A 20,334-nucleotide genomic window follows, 5' to 3' on the forward strand; every position below is an offset into this window, starting at 1 on the left:
ATTAAATATACACAGAATATACTTGTGAGAATATGGGCATATGGTCAGCTATAGCACTTTAAGATGCGCCACAGTATCAGGGGTAATGATCAGAATAGTTAATGGCCAGCATGGCCTGGGCACCAACCGATCAGAACAGACACTGGCCAAGGACAAAGTAAGGTTAGCTGGGTCAGTGATGCCCTGAACTACATTACCCTTATGTATAAGGGATAGAGGACCTAATGGGATTTGATGTTAACCAGGAGGTTGGGGTTAGTAAAACCTCTTCTAATACAGAATTTGAGTAAAGTGTTTTAAACTGGATATATGTCCCATTCTTTAATACATCTGACACATAGCTCTTTCAAATTGTCTATTGCATGGGTTTTAATGACTAATATGAGAATTATACATGACATCTGCTAAATTACTGTATGTCTGATAATAAACATATTCTCTAAACTTTTTAATTTGTGTAGTAACTTAGCTCCATCTCACTAGGGACAAGTGAGGGTCCTGTGATCCAGTCCTACTTCAGGCTCCTTGCTCAGTGGGGAGCCTGCTTCTCCCTCTGCTTACCATTCCCCCTGCTTGTGCTCTCTCTGTCACTCGCTCTCTGACAAATAAATAAAATCTTTTTAAAAAGAAAGTCAATTAGGGAGTAGAAGTAATTATTTATAAGGGATAGTTTTTTTTTTTTAACCTCTTTTTCAAAATGTGGGGTTGGTGAGAAAAATACCACGTGATTCCGGTTTACCAGTAGGTTTTGTTAATGGAATAAAGGTGGGATTTTATAAACCTAATCGGAAATAATTTTGAAAGTTAAATGCAATGCTAGAGAACAAGTTCTCGGTTGTAAAATAACAATGGATTTTATGTATATAGCACTTGTTATGATTTAGACAATATTGATTCCAAGTGTATTATATAAATCATCTCACTTATTATGTACAACAATATTATGAAATAACCTCATTATTCATGAGATCAGATTTATTATCAGATTTATGTTCTATTCTGTGTTTGATAATTCTCCATCTTGTATAGATTTTAAACTGATCAAGAACAAGTGCAGTGTCATCGCTTCTCGGCCTTTTGGCCAAGATCAAGTGAAGAACAAGTGCAGTGTTAAAAATATTCTTATACCTTGAAGGAGGAAAAATGGACTATAAACAATGTTAAGGACCTAGCTCTTCATTAAGCTACACATGTGGACACGTTTTGAGAGGTTTAAACAGATGCACTAATGGAAGGGTTTTGAATACTCATGGTGTTGATGAACTCAGTCCTTTGCCTTCCTGTTTTTAGTACCAGGGCAACCACTAAACTTCAAAGCAGAACCTGAGTCTGAAACAAGTATTTTGCTGTCTTGGACACCTCCACGTTCAGACACCATTGCCAACTATGAACTGGTCTACAAAGATGGGGAGCATGGCGAGGAGGTAAGACTGATTCTCACCTTCTGATCATTCACTATCCTGGGGCACTACTCTACTTTTGTGTATTCGCCCAGGTTCTGCCAAAAGGTCAAATATCTATAGAGCACTTTGGTGGGAAAGATTTATTCCTCAAAAAAGGAACTTGACCAAAAAAACAGAATATTGATTTCAAGCCTTTGGGGGTAGAATGAGGCAAACACCAACAACAAAGCAGCTGTTATCCCTATTTCCAGGCTTCCAAGCTTCTTCTGAAAGTATCTAAAAGAATATACCCCATGAGACTTAGGGACTTCCTTTCTTTCTCTTCTGCACTAGTGTAATTAAGCCATATAGTACTTAAGTTAAATGACTTCCAAGGCTTTGGATGGATGAATTTTTCCAAACTGGTTTCAGAGAAAGAGGCCCTGCAGCAAATGTTTATTTGTATGCCAAGAGTTATTTGATATGAATGAGAGTATATATAATGTTTGAGTATGCTATGCAAATAAAATAATTGTAAAATGAAAAAGTCTGGCAATTATTGATAGTTACTGAAAAGAGAAACCAAATCAATATAACTAATGCATATATTAAGAGGTATAGTAAGGATTTCACATATATTAACTCATTCAGTTCTTACAGTGGTGTCATGAGTAAGTTCTTACTTTTAATCGATTTCACATATAAAAAATGAAGGCACAGAAAAGGTAAAAGAGATTCCCCCAAATCTCACACTACTGAATGGCAGAACTGGGATTTGAAACTCTAGGCAGTCAGGTTCCAGAATCTATCTTTTTAACCAATAGGGTATATACTGCCTCTTGGGTGGTGTACTTTGTATAAACTATAGAAATCGGTACTAAGATGCATCTAACAATTTCAGGATGGGAATATATGATAGTAATGAATGTATTTCTTTTGTTACTGTGACATCCAGGCTGGAACATTAGGACAAAATGTTGGTGAAACTACATGTGAAAACTCAATCCACACAAGTCATTTTATTGTACCTCTTAGTATTCTTTATCTTAAAAAAGATCTTTACAAAGCTAGGTAGCCCCTAACTTCTAACAGAAATACCTTTTTTTTTTATACTCACATACTAAATGAAATATTATCAGTTAACTTATGGTATATCATTCTGAATACTGTAATAAATTAATATGTTCCTATAAACTTCTGTCTTTACAGCTGTTTGAATTGAGCAGAATCTCCGAAGACCAGGTTCTAAATGCAATGCTTTTAGAGTTAGCTAACAAAGCCAATATGAATTAAAGCACTCAAAAAGTATATAATTGAAATTCTGCTATAACTTAAAGTACTCATGTTACCACTATTGATGTTTTTATTAAGACGTAATTCAACATTAATTTATTTTAAATCTTTGCCATTACCCAGCTGAAAAACAAATAAAATTAAAACATTGCAAGAGAGTGGCACTCCTTTGAGAATGCTGTAGATGTAGGTGCTTGAATGTTGGTGCACCTACTCTGTTTTACAGTTGTTTCTTTGGGGATTCCGTTTTTACATACCATTTGGGAAATCTAAAATTTCTAAAAGCTTTTGTATTTGTGAGCCAGAATACCCTCAGGATGTTTTCTCTAGTTTTATATTTGAATTCCCCTTGAATGATTTCTGTTTGTGTGAACAGCAAACCCTATTCGTTGAAAAGCCTTAAGATTATTTATGCCATTACTAGATTACATAATAGTGTGTATTTTAAGGCTTACTACAGGCTAATGTTCAATCTGAGATTGATTACCCATAGCTCTATTTTTGCTAAAATGCAAGTCAAATTTTAAGCATGAAGAGTACGAGTTACAACATTCAATTAAAGAAACCTTATTTCAAAAGCCTTTTATGATGTTAAAATTTGCAGAAAAGTTTGTGACTTTTTTTCTAGCTGCGTGCTCTGTAGTCACAAAGAAAGAAAGTTTTAAAATGATTTTAAATCAGTCTAGAGTGATGGTATGGTTTCATAAAAATTTTCCAGCTAACAAACATCTGATTTTTATCCCATCAGAACTTTGCAATATCAGATCTCTTGTAGCAATGTCATAGAAACTGTACACCGGTTTCTGTTGCTACTTCTGGCCACATCTTCTTTGCCCTAATTTAAATTGCAGAAGGTCATGGGAGATGAGCAAGACAATCTCTTCACTTGAAATTGGCACACATTGGCCATACTCCACCATCAGGGGCAGGTGTCAGTGTCTGTTGTGGGCTTTGTCTCAGCAACACATGCACCTTAATGTACAACATGCTTATGGGTGGTGGCCTCTCAATCTCCCTCTTTTTTTTTTTTAATTTTTTATTGTTATGTTAATCACCGTATATTACATAATTTGTTTTGGTGTAGTGTTCCATGATTCATTGTTTGTTCATAACACCCAGTGCTCCATGCAGACTGTGCCCTCCTCAATACCCATCACCAGGCTAACCCATCCCCCCACCCTCCTCCCCTCCAGAAACTTCAGTTTGTTTTTCAGAGTCCATCATCTCTCCTGGTTCGTCTCCCCCTCTGACTTACTCCCCTTCATTCTTCCTCTCCTGCTATCTTCTTCTTTTTCTTTTTTCTTAAAATATGTTGCGTTATTTGTTTCAGAAGTACAGATCTGTGATTCAACAGTCTTGCACAATTCACAGCGCTCACCGTAGCACATATCTTCCCCAATGTCCATCACGCAGCCACCCCATCCCTCCCACCCCCGACCACTCCAACAACCCTCAGTTTGTTCCTGAGATTAAGAATTCCTCATACAGTGAGGTCATATGATACATGTCTTTCTCTGATTGACTTATTTCACTCAGCATAACACCCTCCAGATCCATCCACGTCGTTGCCAATGGCAAGATCTCATTCCTTTTGATGGCTGCATAATATTCCTCAATCTCCCTCTTACTTGATGCATTTGTCCACTGCATTATCATTAGAAAGATCTCTGGCTTCCATTGTTCTGGTTGCCTTCGTTATAGGAATTTTCCTTTAAACACTGATATTTTCTTTGTATAGTTCCCCTGGTAGAGTCCTAGATACTCACTGTTGATTCTGTTTGTGATATTTTGATGACTTTACAACTCCAATGACAGACATCTGAGGTTGCAGGCAGTGTGCTAAAAATATTTGCATGAATCTTAATGAAAATGACCCAGTTCTTTTGATACTTATCCACAGCAACGGATTACCATTGAGCCTGGGACATCTTATAGACTGCAAGGGCTGAAACCCAACAGTTTGTACTACTTCCGTCTGGCCGCACGCTCTCCTCAAGGCCTGGGTGCTTCCACAGCTGAAATATCAGCCAGAACCATGCAGTCAAGTAGGTGTCTCTCTTTGCTTACTTTCTGCCCTTTTTCGTTAGGGGGTGTTGCAGCCTTCCCCACTCCCCAGCCAACAAACAAATCGGCTAATTAGTAAGTTAGACAGTCAGTAGTTTCTATGCTAGTAAGCATCCAACTTTGGGGATTACAACCATGACCTATGTTGGTTTCCAACTTGGTCCAAATAACAGATCCCATTCTCTCCCTTCCTAAACTGAAAGAAGTCGGAGGAGTTAGAAGACTTCCGTCAGGGAAATGAATGAAAGTTCCATCAGGCCCTGTGTAATGATTTATAACCAGCAATATTCTGGTTGAAAACACTGCCAAATAATCACAAGAGGGCTTAACAAACTAAAGAGGTAAAAAAGACCAAACTTGTAAGCTTTTTAGGCACACAGGTGTTTTTTTTTTAAGTTTATTTTTATTTATTTATTTGTTTGTTTGTTTATTTTAGCGGGGGGGTGGGAAAGGGACAAATGGAGAGAAAGAGTCTTAAGCAAGCTCTACAGCCACACAGAGCTGGATGTGCGGCTGGATCTCACGAACCTGAGATCATGACCTGAGCTAAAATCAAGAGTCGGATGTTTAGCCAACTGAGCCGCCCAGGCGCCTCCTAAGCACACAGGTTTTAACTTTGCTAACAAACAGGTTTTTATTTCATGTATTTATTTCTACTCAGAGAAGAACTCAGCTCTTGTGACTACTTTGTTATTAACTCCTCAAGTAGTACATGTGGAAATTTGGAACATTCGTAGAAAATCTGTGTTTGGGCAAATTTAGGAACAATGGAATAATCACAAGTACATTTGCAATCCTAAATTGTATTTTGTTTCCTCAGGTTCAATTTCTTTTTGGAACTGTTGCCCTAGAGCATAGTTGTGTTTATCACAATGGGGGTTCATTGTGTCCAGGGAAGATTGCTTTGTGTAAAGTATTATATGGAAGTTTATTTTTGATGGAAAGTTTGGTGACTTATAATAATACTATGGTTTCCTCTTTAATAGTAAGTTTCTATAATTAGTCTATTAAACAACCATTGACTTTGAATTGAACAGTTTTATGGAGTTATTTCCCTAGGTTTTTTTTTGATACTTTATATTTTATATGTGATTTTTAATAGTTATATATGCAGTACATATGTGTAATCTCAATACATTGAATTTTGTAAAGAGGATGCTCACTGACCTAAATATTAGACCTAGCAGCAAACATGAAATTTATATTTTCTAAAAAATGAATTTTCTTTCATATAAGCAAGTCTATATTCTATAGAAATTTAAAATCTTTCAGGGTTTTTTGAAAATAAAAGTTATATTCTTTCTCTTTCTCAAAACATGCCTGTTGGTACAAAAAGTATTAGGATCCTATTACTTAATCCATTAGTGATTATGGTCTATTCCCATAAAATTCCCTTTCTTTTAAAAAATGAAGCATGTAAATTAATGCAGTTTTGTATTTGCCTTTGAATTCCAGGCAGACTAGTAAGTAATATTGTAGAAGATAACTCTTAAACTCAGACATTTAATTAAAAGAAATGTGACATGCTTCAATATCTGTTTTGCATGGTTTACAATACTGACTTTTTTGCATGCATGCTACATACCTACCTATTTACATACATAGAGACAGAATGGACATTTTATAACCACATCAAAAGCTTTCCTACTTTTTATTTTATTAAAGTAAGACATTCAAGAGATGTTGAATATATTCTCACAGAATAGGAGGTCTGAAAGTAGCAATGTAGTAAAAACCAAATCAGCTTTTTAAAAAGAATTACAAATGAGTCCTTACTGTTACATGAACAACTCAATTTATTATGAATAATGATAATGCATATGAAATAGTTTTATAATTTGAAACATAAGAACATGTAGTCAGAATCAATAAAGATGATAGATATTCTCGTGATTTTGCAAATCTTACTCCAAATTTTCAAGATTGTTGTATGAGAATTTCCTTTTCGTCAGTACAGGGAGCTTTCATTTTGATTGACAATCATGAAGAACCCAAGACACGTAAATTAAAAAAGACTGATAATCCTGTAAACAATTGAATACATCTGACACTACATAATATTAAGACCCACAAGGTCTAAGGAAATACCCAAGCTACATATTCACAACACAAAATTAGAAATGAGTTACTCATTCTACCACATCAATTGCCTTAAAATAAATAAATATAAATAAATATATATACGTATATATATCTTATCCCTCTTATTTGTCCCGTAGGAATTATATATTATTAACTTTAAAAATAATTTACGATAATGGTTTCATTGCTCTTACTGCTTTTTTAATTTTCTCAAATAATGATACGTTTGGGTAATTTGATGGAAAATAATTGCTCAGAAAGTGACCATTTTATTTTAGAATGGACAATAAGAAAGTTTCTCTCTTAACTCTTATGTAAATTCTACTTTATATGAATAATTACATACAAAATGAAAGAAATTTTGCACATAAGTCATATATTTTACAGGTGGTTCTCAGGATTTTTTTTTAAACAGTTCTTTTTAATGGCTGTGTTACTGACATTTTGTAAGGGATAGATGATTATTATTGATTTTACCAAAATTTGTTGGTGGAATCTAATTCTTTACTAGCAATGGTGTCTCAAGAAGAGTTATAATAAATTTTTTAAAAAGCTGAAAGCTGACGTAGGGTAAGTACAAGTTACAGTCAGAATCAACAAGCCTGACATTACCCTCGGGTAGGTAAATCTTGGACTATGCATTTTCATCCTTTATTGATTCTGCATGCTTACTGTATACAGGCTACAATCCATGCTAGATTAACACCTTTCCTTAAAACTGGTCAGGCTGACTCAGTTTTTCGCATAGTCAGAGGGAACGATCTTTTATATGGGCTTTTATTTCTTTTCTTTTCTTTTTTTTAATTGGAATTGGTGAAAGGGATCTGACAGTTATTGCAACTTTTTATATCTGAAAACCTTTTCACAAATGAATACTGTCTATGAATCACCCTCATTCTAGAATGTAGAAGTGAAAGCTTGAAACAGCATCTGTGAAGCATCATCAGACTCTCATGTAATAAATCTTGCAATATTTACAGGTGTTTTTAAAGTTGGGTAGTCTGTACAGTAGGGCTGGGGAATACTGAGGGATTGGTTTAGAAGAAGAATTTAAATTGCAGGTAGGTAATTTTATTTGAGGCTCTATTATCTCAAGGTTTCATGTTCACATATTCCCCCCACCCATTATTTAACAATTATTTTTGGTCATTTATTCATTTTTTGGTTTATTCATGTTACTAAGCCAAGGTACCTAAATTTAAAATTTTATTTTAAGTTTCAAAGCCTTGTTTTCATTTTGTTGCCCTTATTGTTCGTTTATTTATTTTTGCCTTTTCTTTTGTTTTATCATTTTTTTTTTTCCAACCACTCCTGTCCTTTCACTCAAACCCTCCTTTAACTCACTACCAAAATAAGAGCCGTCAGCTCCTCCTCAAGACATTAGTTGTACCAGCCCAAGTTCCACTAGTATTTTGGTAAGTTGGCAACCTCCACCAGTGGAAAAACAGAATGGCATTATTACTGAATACTCCATCAAGTACACCTCAGTGGATGGGGAAGATGATAAACCTCATGAAATTTTGGGCATTCCTTCGGACACTACTAAATACCTTTTGGAACAGCTGGAAAAATGGACTGAGTACCGCATCACTGTGACAGCCCACACAGACATCGGCCCTGGCCCCGAGAGCTTCTCCGTGTTGATTCGAACTGATGAAGATGGTATGTTGCCTCTGCTACGTCAGTTTGCACCCTTCTGACACAATCTTGGTCTGCTGTCTTTTGATAGGCTAACAGTAATCAGTTTTTCTCTGCTCATTTTTTTTTTTTTTTTTTTTTTTTACCTAGCATCGCTGTAACTTCAGTAATTTTTGCAAAAGACCTATCTTTGCTGCAGCCTGGGCTTTTTTTTTTTTTCAATCTCAACACAATAATTTGCTTCCCTTTAAAAGAACAGTTTGCTCCTATGACCTTGTAATCCAGGCCGTTCTCTGTACTTCCGTCTAAAGTCTTCTGCGTTTTTCTTGGCCTTTTTTAGACACTTCTTTTACATTTTGAAGTTAACTTTTCAAATCTGCCTTCTTATCTTCTTGTTGCCTTTTTGTCTTGCATATTTCAGAGACACTGATGCTCAACATTCAATTTTTGGCATCTGTTGTTTGGAAAACCTTTGATATGAGAAAAAAAGAAGAAAACCGATATAATCAAGAATCTTTTTATTCTGCTAAAAAGAAATCTTTATAAAAACACACAACAATCAACAAACAGTTTTTATTATTATTTCAATGCTACTCCTCTTTGTGCTTTAATGCTTTGAGCCTCAAAGCATCTTCCTTGGCTTTTGTACATTTTTTACATGTTTTTCTATTTCTCTGATACTCTTTTTTTCTTCCATTTTTTTTTTTTTTTTGGCATTGGTCATGTTTTTTGATCTTTTCTTAAAAGGTAGAGCAGATTGGTTGAGCATTTTCATTGCTTGAAAATGTTTGTACTCCACAAAGGAAACAATAGTGGGTCTGCCCATTTTTTTTTTTAAACCTAAGTAAAGAAAATACTCTGACTGGGTGGGTCAAGTGCCTATAATTTTCTTTTATCCAATGATGTTGTTCCAGTTCCTAGTGGTCCTCCTCGAAAAGTCGAGGTAGAGGCTGTCAACTCAACATCTGTTAAAGTCTCATGGCGCTCACCTGTGCCCAATAAGCAGCATGGCCAGATAAGAGGATACCAGGTGCATTATGTGAGGATGGAAAATGGTGAGCCCAAGGGCCAGCCCATGCTGAAGGATGTCATGCTGGCTGATGCACAGGTAAGCCTCTGAAATTACATATCTATGTTTTTATTTATTTATTGCATTTATTTTAGTCTATACCTTGAAATGGACCCCCATTTTTTAATTTTTTTGACATTTAAAAAATCCTGTACAAAATTCTAGTTTTTAAAACACATGATGTGTATTTACCTTCTCAGTCAGAGTTGACAGCATGTGAGGAAGTGAGTTGTAATGAAATGACACTCAAACCTAATTAAAAACATGTAATTGTTTCCTTAAAATACAGGTACTCAACTCTACATTTATATCTGAGTTTGCCTTTCTGACCTCAAAAAAATTGAATTGATTTTAATCAAAGTAACAAGAATTCTAAGCAGCTGTGCTAGAACTACTTGAAATTAAATTGATCTAACTTCTAAATATATGACTTATTCTGTTGAAGAATAGACATTCTTATGTGAGGAAAGTTACCCAGATAGTATTTTATTTAGTACTTATTTAACAAACCATGTATTCAGAAGTAATTATTTCATTTCCCAGAAAAATGAAGGTAATGACAATGAAAAGTTAGAGTTTTCCAGGAAATAAATGGGATCCCCTCTGTTAAGGCACATTAAGAAAAGTATGAAGAGCAGTTGAGTGTGTGAGAAATTCTATTGATCCTCGGGTGGTAATTTTCAACCATGCAGTCACTTGGCTTTGTAATCCGTTGTTTAAAGCAGAGCATTATATGTTTCAGGTTTTTTTGTGTGTATAAAGGGTTTCAAAGATAATACCATAATAAATTCACCTGTATTCTACGTAGTTACCTGAAAAGAAGAGGAAGATTTCAATTAATAGCTTCTACTGGGAGTTACATATAACCTGTGGACAGCTTCACTATACTGGGTCCAGTAGTGATGGGATGTTATGAATAGGGGAGTACTATGCTTATCTAGCAAATCGGTAGCTGGGCATGGAAAAGGAGGGGGTTTGGAAAATCCGAAATTTATTTCAGTAAAAAGTTCCTTCTCTTGTTGTCAAAGTGAGGAGGACTGTGAGCCAAGTGAGAACTATTATGTCAGGTTGCCAGATTTTGCATTCTTGTCTCTGTGCAAATAAAAGAGCAATCCACGTCCCTGTGGCTGTAAGGAAAACATTGACCCTAATGTTTTAATATAATCAACTCACAAAAATGCTATTTTTCCTTTGGTTTTGAAACATTTTAACTAAAGGGACCTGGATGAGTTCACTTAGTCAGCTCCAAATCCAGTTCCATGGTTTTAAAGTCTACTTCTTAAACTTATGTCTTTAGATTCATAGTCCTTTGCTTTTTCTAAATATTCTCTACTGTCTGTGAAACAGTACTCACAATATGAAATTAATAAAACCATCAAAGCCTATGTTTTCTTTTGTAAGTCTGAAATTATGAAAAAGAAAATGATATGGCCATGATGTTTTGATGTACTCCGTCAGGTCCTAGATAATTTTACATTATAAACTTGTAGTTCTGTCAGTGTTTTGTGGAAGATGGTGGTTAATGGAATTACATAATACAAAATGCCTTAAATGTCAACACAATTTTCCCCCTCTCTTCTACTTTGGCTTTTCTTTATTAATTTGCCGATTTTCCTTATGTGTATGTTTATTTTATTTTATTTTATTTTATTATGTTCATCACCATACATTACATCATTAGTTTTTAATGTAGTGTTCCATGATTCATTGTTTGTGTATAACATCCAGTGCTCCATTCAGTATGTACCCTCTTCAATACCCATCACTAGGCTAACCCATCTCCCCACCCCCCCCACTCTAGAACCCTCAGTTTGTTTCTCAGAGTCCATAGTCTCTCATGGTTCATCTCCCCCTCATTATGTGTATGTTTTTGATTGTTGTTCTTTTGCCCACCTCGTGTGTTCTCTTAATATTCATTGAAATTCCACTGCATTTTGCAAGACTTCCTTGGGGCTATAAGATTCCAATATTTTATGAAAGGTGTTAATCTAATTAGTGACATAAATTAATTGCATAACATAGAGAAAAAGCCAAAATAAATGTCATAAATTTTGTATGATTAGAAACACTAGCTGTACGTCATGCCTTATTGATTCATTCCAATGAACCACATGTTAAAAATTGCATTAGCTGATTTTAATTATAACAATACAAAGCATATTTACTTTTGACCTCTCAGTTCGGGGTGAGGATGGAAGCATAACACACCTACTCTTTGGAATTTTATTGTACACACTTGCTTATTTTTTTGTTCTGTTTTTTTGTTTGTTTGTTTGTTTAATCTAAGGAAGGCAACATTGCCATTATAAGGCTACAGATTTCTCTTCATTTCTTTTTATTTTGTTTTCCTCTTCCCCAACCTTCTTAATCTCAATCAGTGGGAATTTGATGATACTACTGAACATGTGAGTAATTTTGGGCTGCTTTGTCAAAAAGAGATTATAAATGCTTGTTTTTTCTGTTACCCCTCTTTCACTTATTTGTGAAATGTCATCACAGTTTGCTCGGCTGCATGAACTAACAAATTATTTTTAAATTATCTTCGCTATGTGGTATACTTTTAATTTAGGTTTTTGTTTTGTGAAATTGGCATGGTGTTACTGATTGCATAAGAAATATCATGAGCTCATGTTGTTTTGATGGCTGCTACTAACTTTGCCCTGTGACACAGTTAAAGGAGGAATGCTTTAAGTGGAGGCATCATAGACAAGAGATATCAAGCTGTGTGATATAGGCCACTCATAAATCCTATCCCAGGGTTACATCTTCAGTGGATAACACCATGCAGTTCCGGTACTAATTATATCAAGAAATGGCAATTCTGTTGTAGCCATAGAAATTTGAGATAAATTCAATGAGTCATGCCAAGAGGCAGAAAATATGTCACTGAGGGAAGAATTTTTAAAAATATTTCAATGGCTGGATTATGTTATTTATTGAGACCTCATTACTATGTATAGGTTTCCTTGGGGGATATAGGATGTGACACCTGCCTTCGAAGCACTTACAATAGGTGGCTAGGAAGATGTAAAATTCGGAAAAGTTCCATGAAATACAACAAAAGCTATGACCTCAAGCAATGTGTAATTAATTAATAAATGGGTGGCATTGTCAGTAAGAACTGTGAGTTCAGAGGCCACGGACCAAGAAGGTAGAAGAGGTCTTGAAACCTTGTTGAGAACTTAAAAAATAAGTAAGGGTTGAAGAAGTGGAAAAGTGTGTGTGTGTGTGTGTGTGTGTGTGTGTGTGTGTGTGTGTGTGTGTTGGAAAGTTGGAGGTAGGAATTTTTTTTAAAGATGAGTATGTGGGACATAATCATTGAGGCAGGTCAAGAATATGATATAGTCAAGTGACATGAGCTTGCCAATTCAACATGAATGAAGGGGTTCAGGTTAGTAAGTTAGTGCTAAGTATGACTAAGACATAAATTTAATATAATGTTGGGAAAACCTAAAGTGTCAAACTAAAGAACTGCCTTTTAACTCTTCAGTACTGGAGAGATATAGAAAATTATTAAAAATAGAAATAAGATAAAGGCTGGTAAGGGTATTCTTTCATTTAGTAAATATTTTTCTTTTTGCTAAAATGCAGGGCTTTTACTAAGAATATTGGTAAATATGATGGGCAAGGTATCAGTTTTAATGGAACTGACACTGTTTTATAAACTTCTTTTACTGTAATCCATAGTAAGAAATGCATTATATGTCACGACCAATGCGTTCGTATGTTTAAAATAAAGGTCTTACAAAATAATACCTTACTTACACACATATAAAATTTAATATTTTGTATGAAAATATATCCTATTTCTTTTTTAAAATGCTGGTCATGACTAAGTAAATTGATTTCATGACCTACTTAAATGGGTCATTACCTGCAGCTTAAAGCCAATGACATAGTGGATAGATTAGAGAGAAAGAAGATAGTAAACAGGGAAACAAATAAAAACAATTCTTTTGCTAATGTCATAAAATAATAAAAATTCAATGAAGTTGAGGCAGCAAAAATGAAAAAGGGACAGTTTTAGGTAAAGGAAAAACTGGCAAAAACTCGCTAAGAATTTGAGGAAGAAAAAGAGATCAAGATCACTCATAAGTTTGGAATATGCTATACCATTCATTAAAGTATAGAAGCAAGGAGGGGAATTTACTCCTGGAAATGACACTGGAGCTTTAGTCAAGCTGAACTTGAGGGAACAATCGATAGTCAAAGGAAAATGTCCAGCACATATTTTCAATGTACATGCAACTGGAGCCCTGATGGGAAATCAGGGCTAGAAATGAGTTTCAGACAGAAAAAAATTCTTTAAGGTTGGAAATGTGTTTTTTTTTTTTTTTTTAAGACTAGAGAGAAACACAGCAGGCCAGTAACTGTTTCAGAACATCCAAGAATGCCGATTTTTAACAGGTAGGAAGTTGAATGGAGATATGCTAGAAGGCAATGAGATTGAGGAATGGTAGACACAATACCACACTACCTCACTACCTCACAGAGGATACCGAAACCACCAGGAAGTATGGCCACAGTTTAAAGAAAGAAAATATAACACAAGAGATGATGTGATCCAGGCAGATAGAGGTGTGTCCAGCTGCGATTATACCACTGCAGAGGGTGACCAGTTTCAAATTACATTACATGTGTTATCCTGGAACAGCCTATGCAAGAGGAAGGGCATGTGTGGTTAATCCCAATTTGATAAATGAAAAAGACTTATATAAGGCTCAGAGTATATAAATTTCTTGCCACACTATTTGGTGGTAGAACCAAGCCCTGCTTCCCTGCCCCCCAGCCTTGCCTACTTTCAGCAAAAATCCAGTAGCATGTGAGAGGGACCTTGGAAACAATAATGTTATCATTTTCCCATCATAATTTCTGGAATACCCAGTATATCTGCTATAATTTAGAATGCTACTCTTGGGTGATTCGGATGGTTTTTATAGCCTCTGTAATATTAATGAAACCATTCCAAGGTCCTGAAAATAAAATCCCTCTCCCAAATTTAGCCCATTCATCTGGCAGAATAATATTTCCAATGGCTGTTCAGGATATCTGAAATTCTTAAATTTCCACTCTAATGATATTCCTACTATTTTGAGAAAAGCACACTGTCAAAAGCTGTCATATTTGGGATTGGATTCAACAACTGAGTTCAGTGGTGCCCCTTACAGCCTTGCACAGAAAAATCCTTCTGTCCTCCACACAATCCAGTCCATTCCATGAACTCTCATTTGCTTTGTCTTCAAATGTGGAAGACAATGACATTGTATTATTTCTTAAATCTAACCATATTCAATTTGAAAACATAGCTGTGCCAAATATCTGAAAGGGATCTTTATAGCTATGTGTTTGTGTGGGAGGATGTGGGCATGTGTGTAGCAGCTCTAAAGAAAATAACAGAAGTTAATAACTACTCTATGTAAAGAATCCTATAATCTCCAGTTTGGAAGAACAGATCTAAGTTTTGTAACCGTCACAGTTTGGGGGCCCTAATTAAGAGAAATCTAGAGTTTTGATAAATAGTTTGTGACATTTAACATTTTCCAAATAGGATTAATTGAGCACAACTCCATGATGATGTGGTAAAAAAAAAAAAAATATTGTTCTTTGGTTTATGACCTATTCCAAATCGCCAGAAAATTCTCCTTAGTGTGTAATGATTTTAGTTCATAGTCTGTATAATTAACCAATAATATGTTACTCTAGTCCTAAGAAACTTCTCTGGCTGTCAGGATATCTAGGTTCAACAGATCAGCCATTTGGCAAAATACTAGCATGGTGATAAAACAGACTGCATTGGCATTAGCCCCATCACTGGTCTGTTGGCCAGGCTATAGAGGATGCATATTGAGAGGTCCTGGCATAATATAACTGCAGGTTTATGGTTTGCTCACTATGAGCCAGGCATAGTTGTAAGTGTTTATGTGATATAACTCGTTTAATCCTTCTATTATTCCAACTTTCACATGGGAAACTGAGGTACAGAGGGGGTTAACGCACCTGCCCTGGATCACCAAACTAGGAAATAAGAAGATGCAGGTTTTAAATTCAAGAATTCAGGAGTTCTGGCCTCTGGTTTCATGTTTTTAACTACTACTTCTTAGGATTACCTCTTACGATGGCTGAAGACCCCACTTTAATGTCAGCATGAAAACACATCATTCATAGCATAGCATGAACAACAAGGCATGAAACTTCCAGTGCTTGGCATGGCTACAGGAAGTATTTAAGCATGCATAGATTGTGGATGGATGCTTTGAATTTCCCCCAGGGTGTTTGTGGTGTTTTGAATCAGTGTCATTTTATTGTGTCATTTTAGGACATGATTATTTCTGGGCTACAGCCTGAAACTTCCTACTCCCTCACTGTCACAGCCTACACCACCAAAGGAGATGGTGCTCGCAGCAAGCCCAAACTGGTGTCCACCACTGGGGCAGGTAACCATATTTGTGCATATACGTGCCTTGAACATGTTCCAGGTGACAATAATACGAATTTTCCAAATGGTATGGTGAATTCTATCAGAAAAAAAAAGTGGACTGTGGTCAGCTTTTGTGTTTTTTGATATACAGTTCAGAAGAAAAACATCAAGACATACTTTGCCCAAATTATTCAGTCAGTCATTCAACAGGTACGTGAGCACCTACTCACGTACTGGGGATACAACAATTAACAAAACAGAAATATTCTTCCCTTCTGAAACTTATTTTCTGAGTAGAAATAGATAATTAACAAGTAGACAAATGAGTATATAATAAAGCATCAGTAAGTGAGAAGTTGAAAAATAAAGGTGTGTAGACATTAAGGATAGGATAGCCCCTAGGGACTGTTTGGAAAGAGTGATCGGAGAGGGTCTTTTAGAAAAAAGTTATTTGAGCTGAGACATGAATGACGTTAAAGAGCAAGTCCCATGAATGTCCAGAGGGATGATCATATGGGCAGGGATGTCACTCATTAGCTTCAACCTCTCTCAGCAACAAACCTTTTTAGAAGAGCTGCCATCTTGAACTGAGTTGATGACTTACAGTTCTGGGTTTTGTTTTGTTTTGTTTTGTTTTGTTTTATTCTGCCATTTTCTCCTGCTCACTCCTTGCTGTGGGGATTCTGAAGAGGCCAAATCACATAAAAGATGGGGAACAGAAAAGAAAAGAAAAGCAGCATGGCTACAAAATATCAGATTGCTCCTCTGAAGAACAAAGTTTCTTAATGCTCTTTAGAGTTACTTTGATCGTCTCACATTAGGAAAAGCCAGCATGAAGGAAGACCTGACATTGTAAAACCAATAAGTTAAGACATAATTACAAAAGGATTCTCCTCCAATCCCTTTATATCACAATCTCCCATGGAACATTTAAACTATGATTTGATTTACTTCTCCCGAATCGCTTCTCCCACAACTTTTTAGGAACACACCTCTATGTAAAGGCATAAAGCAAAGAACAGCTGTGATGTTGAGTACCCTCCTGGGTGCCATGCTCACTGCCAAATTTGTCTAAATGTCATAAGATTTGCCTCACTTACATCCTGCCACCTGGAACTGCCTCAAGCAGCAGGATTACAGATGGCAAAACTCCTTTAAGGCAAAGTCTTCTGGGCTTTTTTTTCCTTCTTTTTTTTTTCTTTAAATTTAAGAATAGCATTGTATCAATCTAATTTAATGCCCTCCTTAGGAGATATATGTTCAGTGGGGGCATGCTGACTGGCTATGGAACCAGCTTCTATTGAAATGTAGACAACTAAGTGTAAACCCCTGAAATTAAATCCCAAAATGAAGAAAATATATTTCCTACACCTGTATTTATAATTGTGTCTTAATTAGTCTGAGATATATTACATAAAGCATCAAGCTCCTATTGCCCTTAAGATAGGGGTGCTATAATAAGGAGGAGAGAATTTATAGCCAAGGGGTGTGAATCCCAGAGAAAGAAATGGCATTGTCGATTTCCTTAGCACGAACACTGGCTCATCGCTTTTTAGTGAATATTCAAAAAATTATTTAGAGTTGTGGATGTTATTCGCATAGAGGATTATTTTGGTGTTTCCATTTCAGAACTTTCTTAATCAATGGTGATTTGGGTATTGAGGAAGACAATGCTTATATTTTAGATGTCTGCACATATATTGTCTTCATACTGGGCCTAAGGTGGAGGTGTGAGAATCCAGATTTATAATCTCTTTCAGAGAAAAGCTTGTTTATTGTCTGCCAACCAACTAGTCAAAATCATTCCTTAGTCATGGTTTATCCCCAGGTAAAAAGTGTAGACAAAAAGTACAATTATAACCATAATAACTTAAAACAACATTTTTTTTGCACTACTTAAGGAAAAAAAAAAACCTTACAAGCAATATAAGAGTATAGTTAAGTGTTTGGGCTATGGATTCAAATTGTCTCACAGCTTTCTCACTTATTATACCCCTGACTATGCAGTTTTCTATCTCCCTGGGTGTCATTTTCTTATTATAGAAAATGAAGATAATAACTAATCAGAGTGTGTAGTCAAGAGTGAAAAATGTAAATCAAATGAAATACTACATCTAACGCTCTTAGTACAGTGCCTAGTACATTGCATATACCCAATAATTAAATATGCTATAATTATTATTCTTATTAGCTGTAGCTAATTAGCTAATCTTTACTTGGATTCATTTCTCTGTGGCATGAACCTTTATATGTGTGAAGGTTTGATACAAGATTTTTTTTAATTCCCTTAAATTATTTTGTAAGCCTACTTGTATCTGTTATCAAATTCTGGTTTCTCAGCCTACCTTAATATTTAAGGATGAGAAGAAGCATATTTCCACAAAGGTATATAGACCAAGTCTTTTTTAAAATAAATAATGTAATGGGAATTCCTGTGAAGTGGTGTTCCCACTCAGCAGTGATTAAAATGTGAATGAATGTCTATCTAGGTTGGTCTTACCACTCCTTCCCCTGTACTCCAGTTCCAGGGAAACCCCGTCTTGTGATTAACCACACTCAAATGAATACTGCTCTCATTCAATGGCACCCCCCTGTGGACACATTCGGACCTCTTCAGGGTTATCGTCTAAAATTTGGCCGGAAAGATACGGAACCACTCACTACTCTTGAGTTCTCTGAGAAAGAAGATCACTTTACAGCTACAGACATCCATAAAGGAGCATCATATATCTTCAGGCTCTCAGCCAGAAACAAAGTGGGCTTTGGGGAAGAGATAATGAAAGAGATTTCTGTTCCAGAAGAAGTCCCAACTGGATTCCCTCAAAACCTCCACTCAGAAGGCACCTCTTCAACCTCTGTCCAGTTATCCTGGCAGCCACCTGTCCTGGCAGAGAGAAATGGCATCATCACCAAGTATACTCTTCTGTATAGGGATATCAACATCCCTCTTCTTCCAATGGAGCAGCTTATTGTTCCAGCTGATACCACTATGACACTCAGTGGCTTAAAACCAGATACCACATATGATGTAAAAGTACGTGCTCACACGAGCAAAGGGCCCGGGCCATATAGTCCCAGTGTCCAGTTCAGGACACTGCCTGTGGATCAAGGTAGGATTTGTCTGCTTATGGCCTTCCTCCTTTAAAGGAATGTCGGTCTTTGGAAATCAGTATTTTGAAGCTATAAATAACTGATCGGACCATTCATATTAATAGGTTCAGCAAAAGCCAAAAGGTAAAGTATGTAAAACTTAATATGTTTTGGATGCCTTAGATTTTGGTTATAGAATGCCAAGCAAGTCTGGCTGACAGCAACCCAATGTTCTCAGGTAAGGAAAATACAATATAGGTGACTGAATTGAAGAGAAAAGAGAGATCTTTATGAGAATGAGGTAGTAACATGAATGGTCTAAACAGGTAGGCAAATCACACTTCTCTCTCTCTGACCAAAGTAGATGGCTTCTAGCTTAAGCCCGATGGTCCATGGTGGAAAAGGACAGGTCATACGTTTTTAGGAGTAGTGTAAATACACTGTTTTTCCTTTTCCAGCAGTGTTTGCAAAAAATTTTCATGTCAAAGCAGTAATGAAGACTTCAGTGCTGTTGTCTTGGGAAATTCCAGAAAATTATAATTCTGCCATGCCTTTCAAAGTAAGTTGTTTTCTAATTTTTAAGATATCATGGGTAAAACGGGGCGGGGGGGAGACATTCAGTTTACCTGAGTAAGTTATTCAGAAAGCATACACACCACTTTGTTTCAGCCACACACACTTGCTTTTCTCCTTTTTGGTTTCCACTTGAAAGATGAGGTGGGAGCTGAAACCTAGGGGTGGTATTACTTGTCAGTCACCTTGTAGTTCCAAGACTTTTTACATCTAAGCTAGTGCTTGTGTTTTTCCACCAGAAAATGAAATTCATGTGGTTTCTACATCTTGAAAATGCAGTATCCTGGGATTTAAAAAATTTGTTTATTGGCCTGAATTCTTTGTATGTTTTAAACTTTAATTTGCAATTGAGAAATATTGAGAGATGTTACCAAGAAGTGCAAGTCTATAAAATAAAGAATAGAGAAACATTTGAAGGCAAGAGTGTACTTAGGAACAGGAATAGAAGCATTTAGAAAAAAAGGTGATGTGGATAATACAGTGAAAACCTAGGGCATTTCTGCACAATTTCCATTGAGATTGTATGCAAGCAACAGATCAAATATTGAAAATATTGTACATTTCTTTCTGTATTTTTTATAGACTTAGAAACATTACATAATTATGCACTAAGAACAAAAGAATTCATTCAATCTCTAGAATTTATGAACACTTAAGCACTTAGGAATGGCCCAAAATTAGAATTGATTTGACATGCATATTCTATAACCAAGTGCACATTAGTT

The 20,334-nt window shown here is 35.8% G+C and overlaps 1 protein-coding gene across 39 annotated transcripts in view; it reads left to right on the top strand.

Annotated features, from left to right (window-relative positions):
- PTPRD (protein tyrosine phosphatase receptor type D) overlaps window positions 1-20,334 on the top strand; it is a 540,170-nt gene that overhangs the window by 361,446 nt on the left and 158,390 nt on the right. For 12 of the 39 annotated variants that reach the window (XM_027615436.2, XM_027615438.2, XM_027615450.2 and 9 more), the window contains 8 exons: window positions 1,291-1,424; window positions 4,576-4,720; window positions 8,178-8,483; window positions 9,374-9,567; window positions 11,907-11,933; window positions 15,845-15,962; window positions 18,469-19,056; window positions 19,495-19,595. In XM_027615436.2, coding sequence (XP_027471237.1) covers window positions 1,291-1,424; window positions 4,576-4,720; window positions 8,178-8,483; window positions 9,374-9,567; window positions 11,907-11,933; window positions 15,845-15,962; window positions 18,469-19,056; window positions 19,495-19,595 — 1,613 coding nt within the window. The remainder of the gene's footprint in view (window positions 1-1,290; window positions 1,425-4,575; window positions 4,721-8,177; window positions 8,484-9,373; window positions 9,568-11,906; window positions 11,934-15,844; window positions 15,963-18,468; window positions 19,057-19,494; window positions 19,596-20,334) is intronic. The other 27 variants (XM_027615462.2, XM_027615464.2, XM_027615474.2 and 24 more) reach the window with 7 other exon arrangements.

The sequence above is a fragment of the Zalophus californianus genome, chromosome 13 (genome assembly GCF_009762305.2).
Source record: "Zalophus californianus isolate mZalCal1 chromosome 13, mZalCal1.pri.v2, whole genome shotgun sequence".
NCBI classification, from domain to species: domain Eukaryota; kingdom Metazoa; phylum Chordata; class Mammalia; order Carnivora; family Otariidae; genus Zalophus; species Zalophus californianus.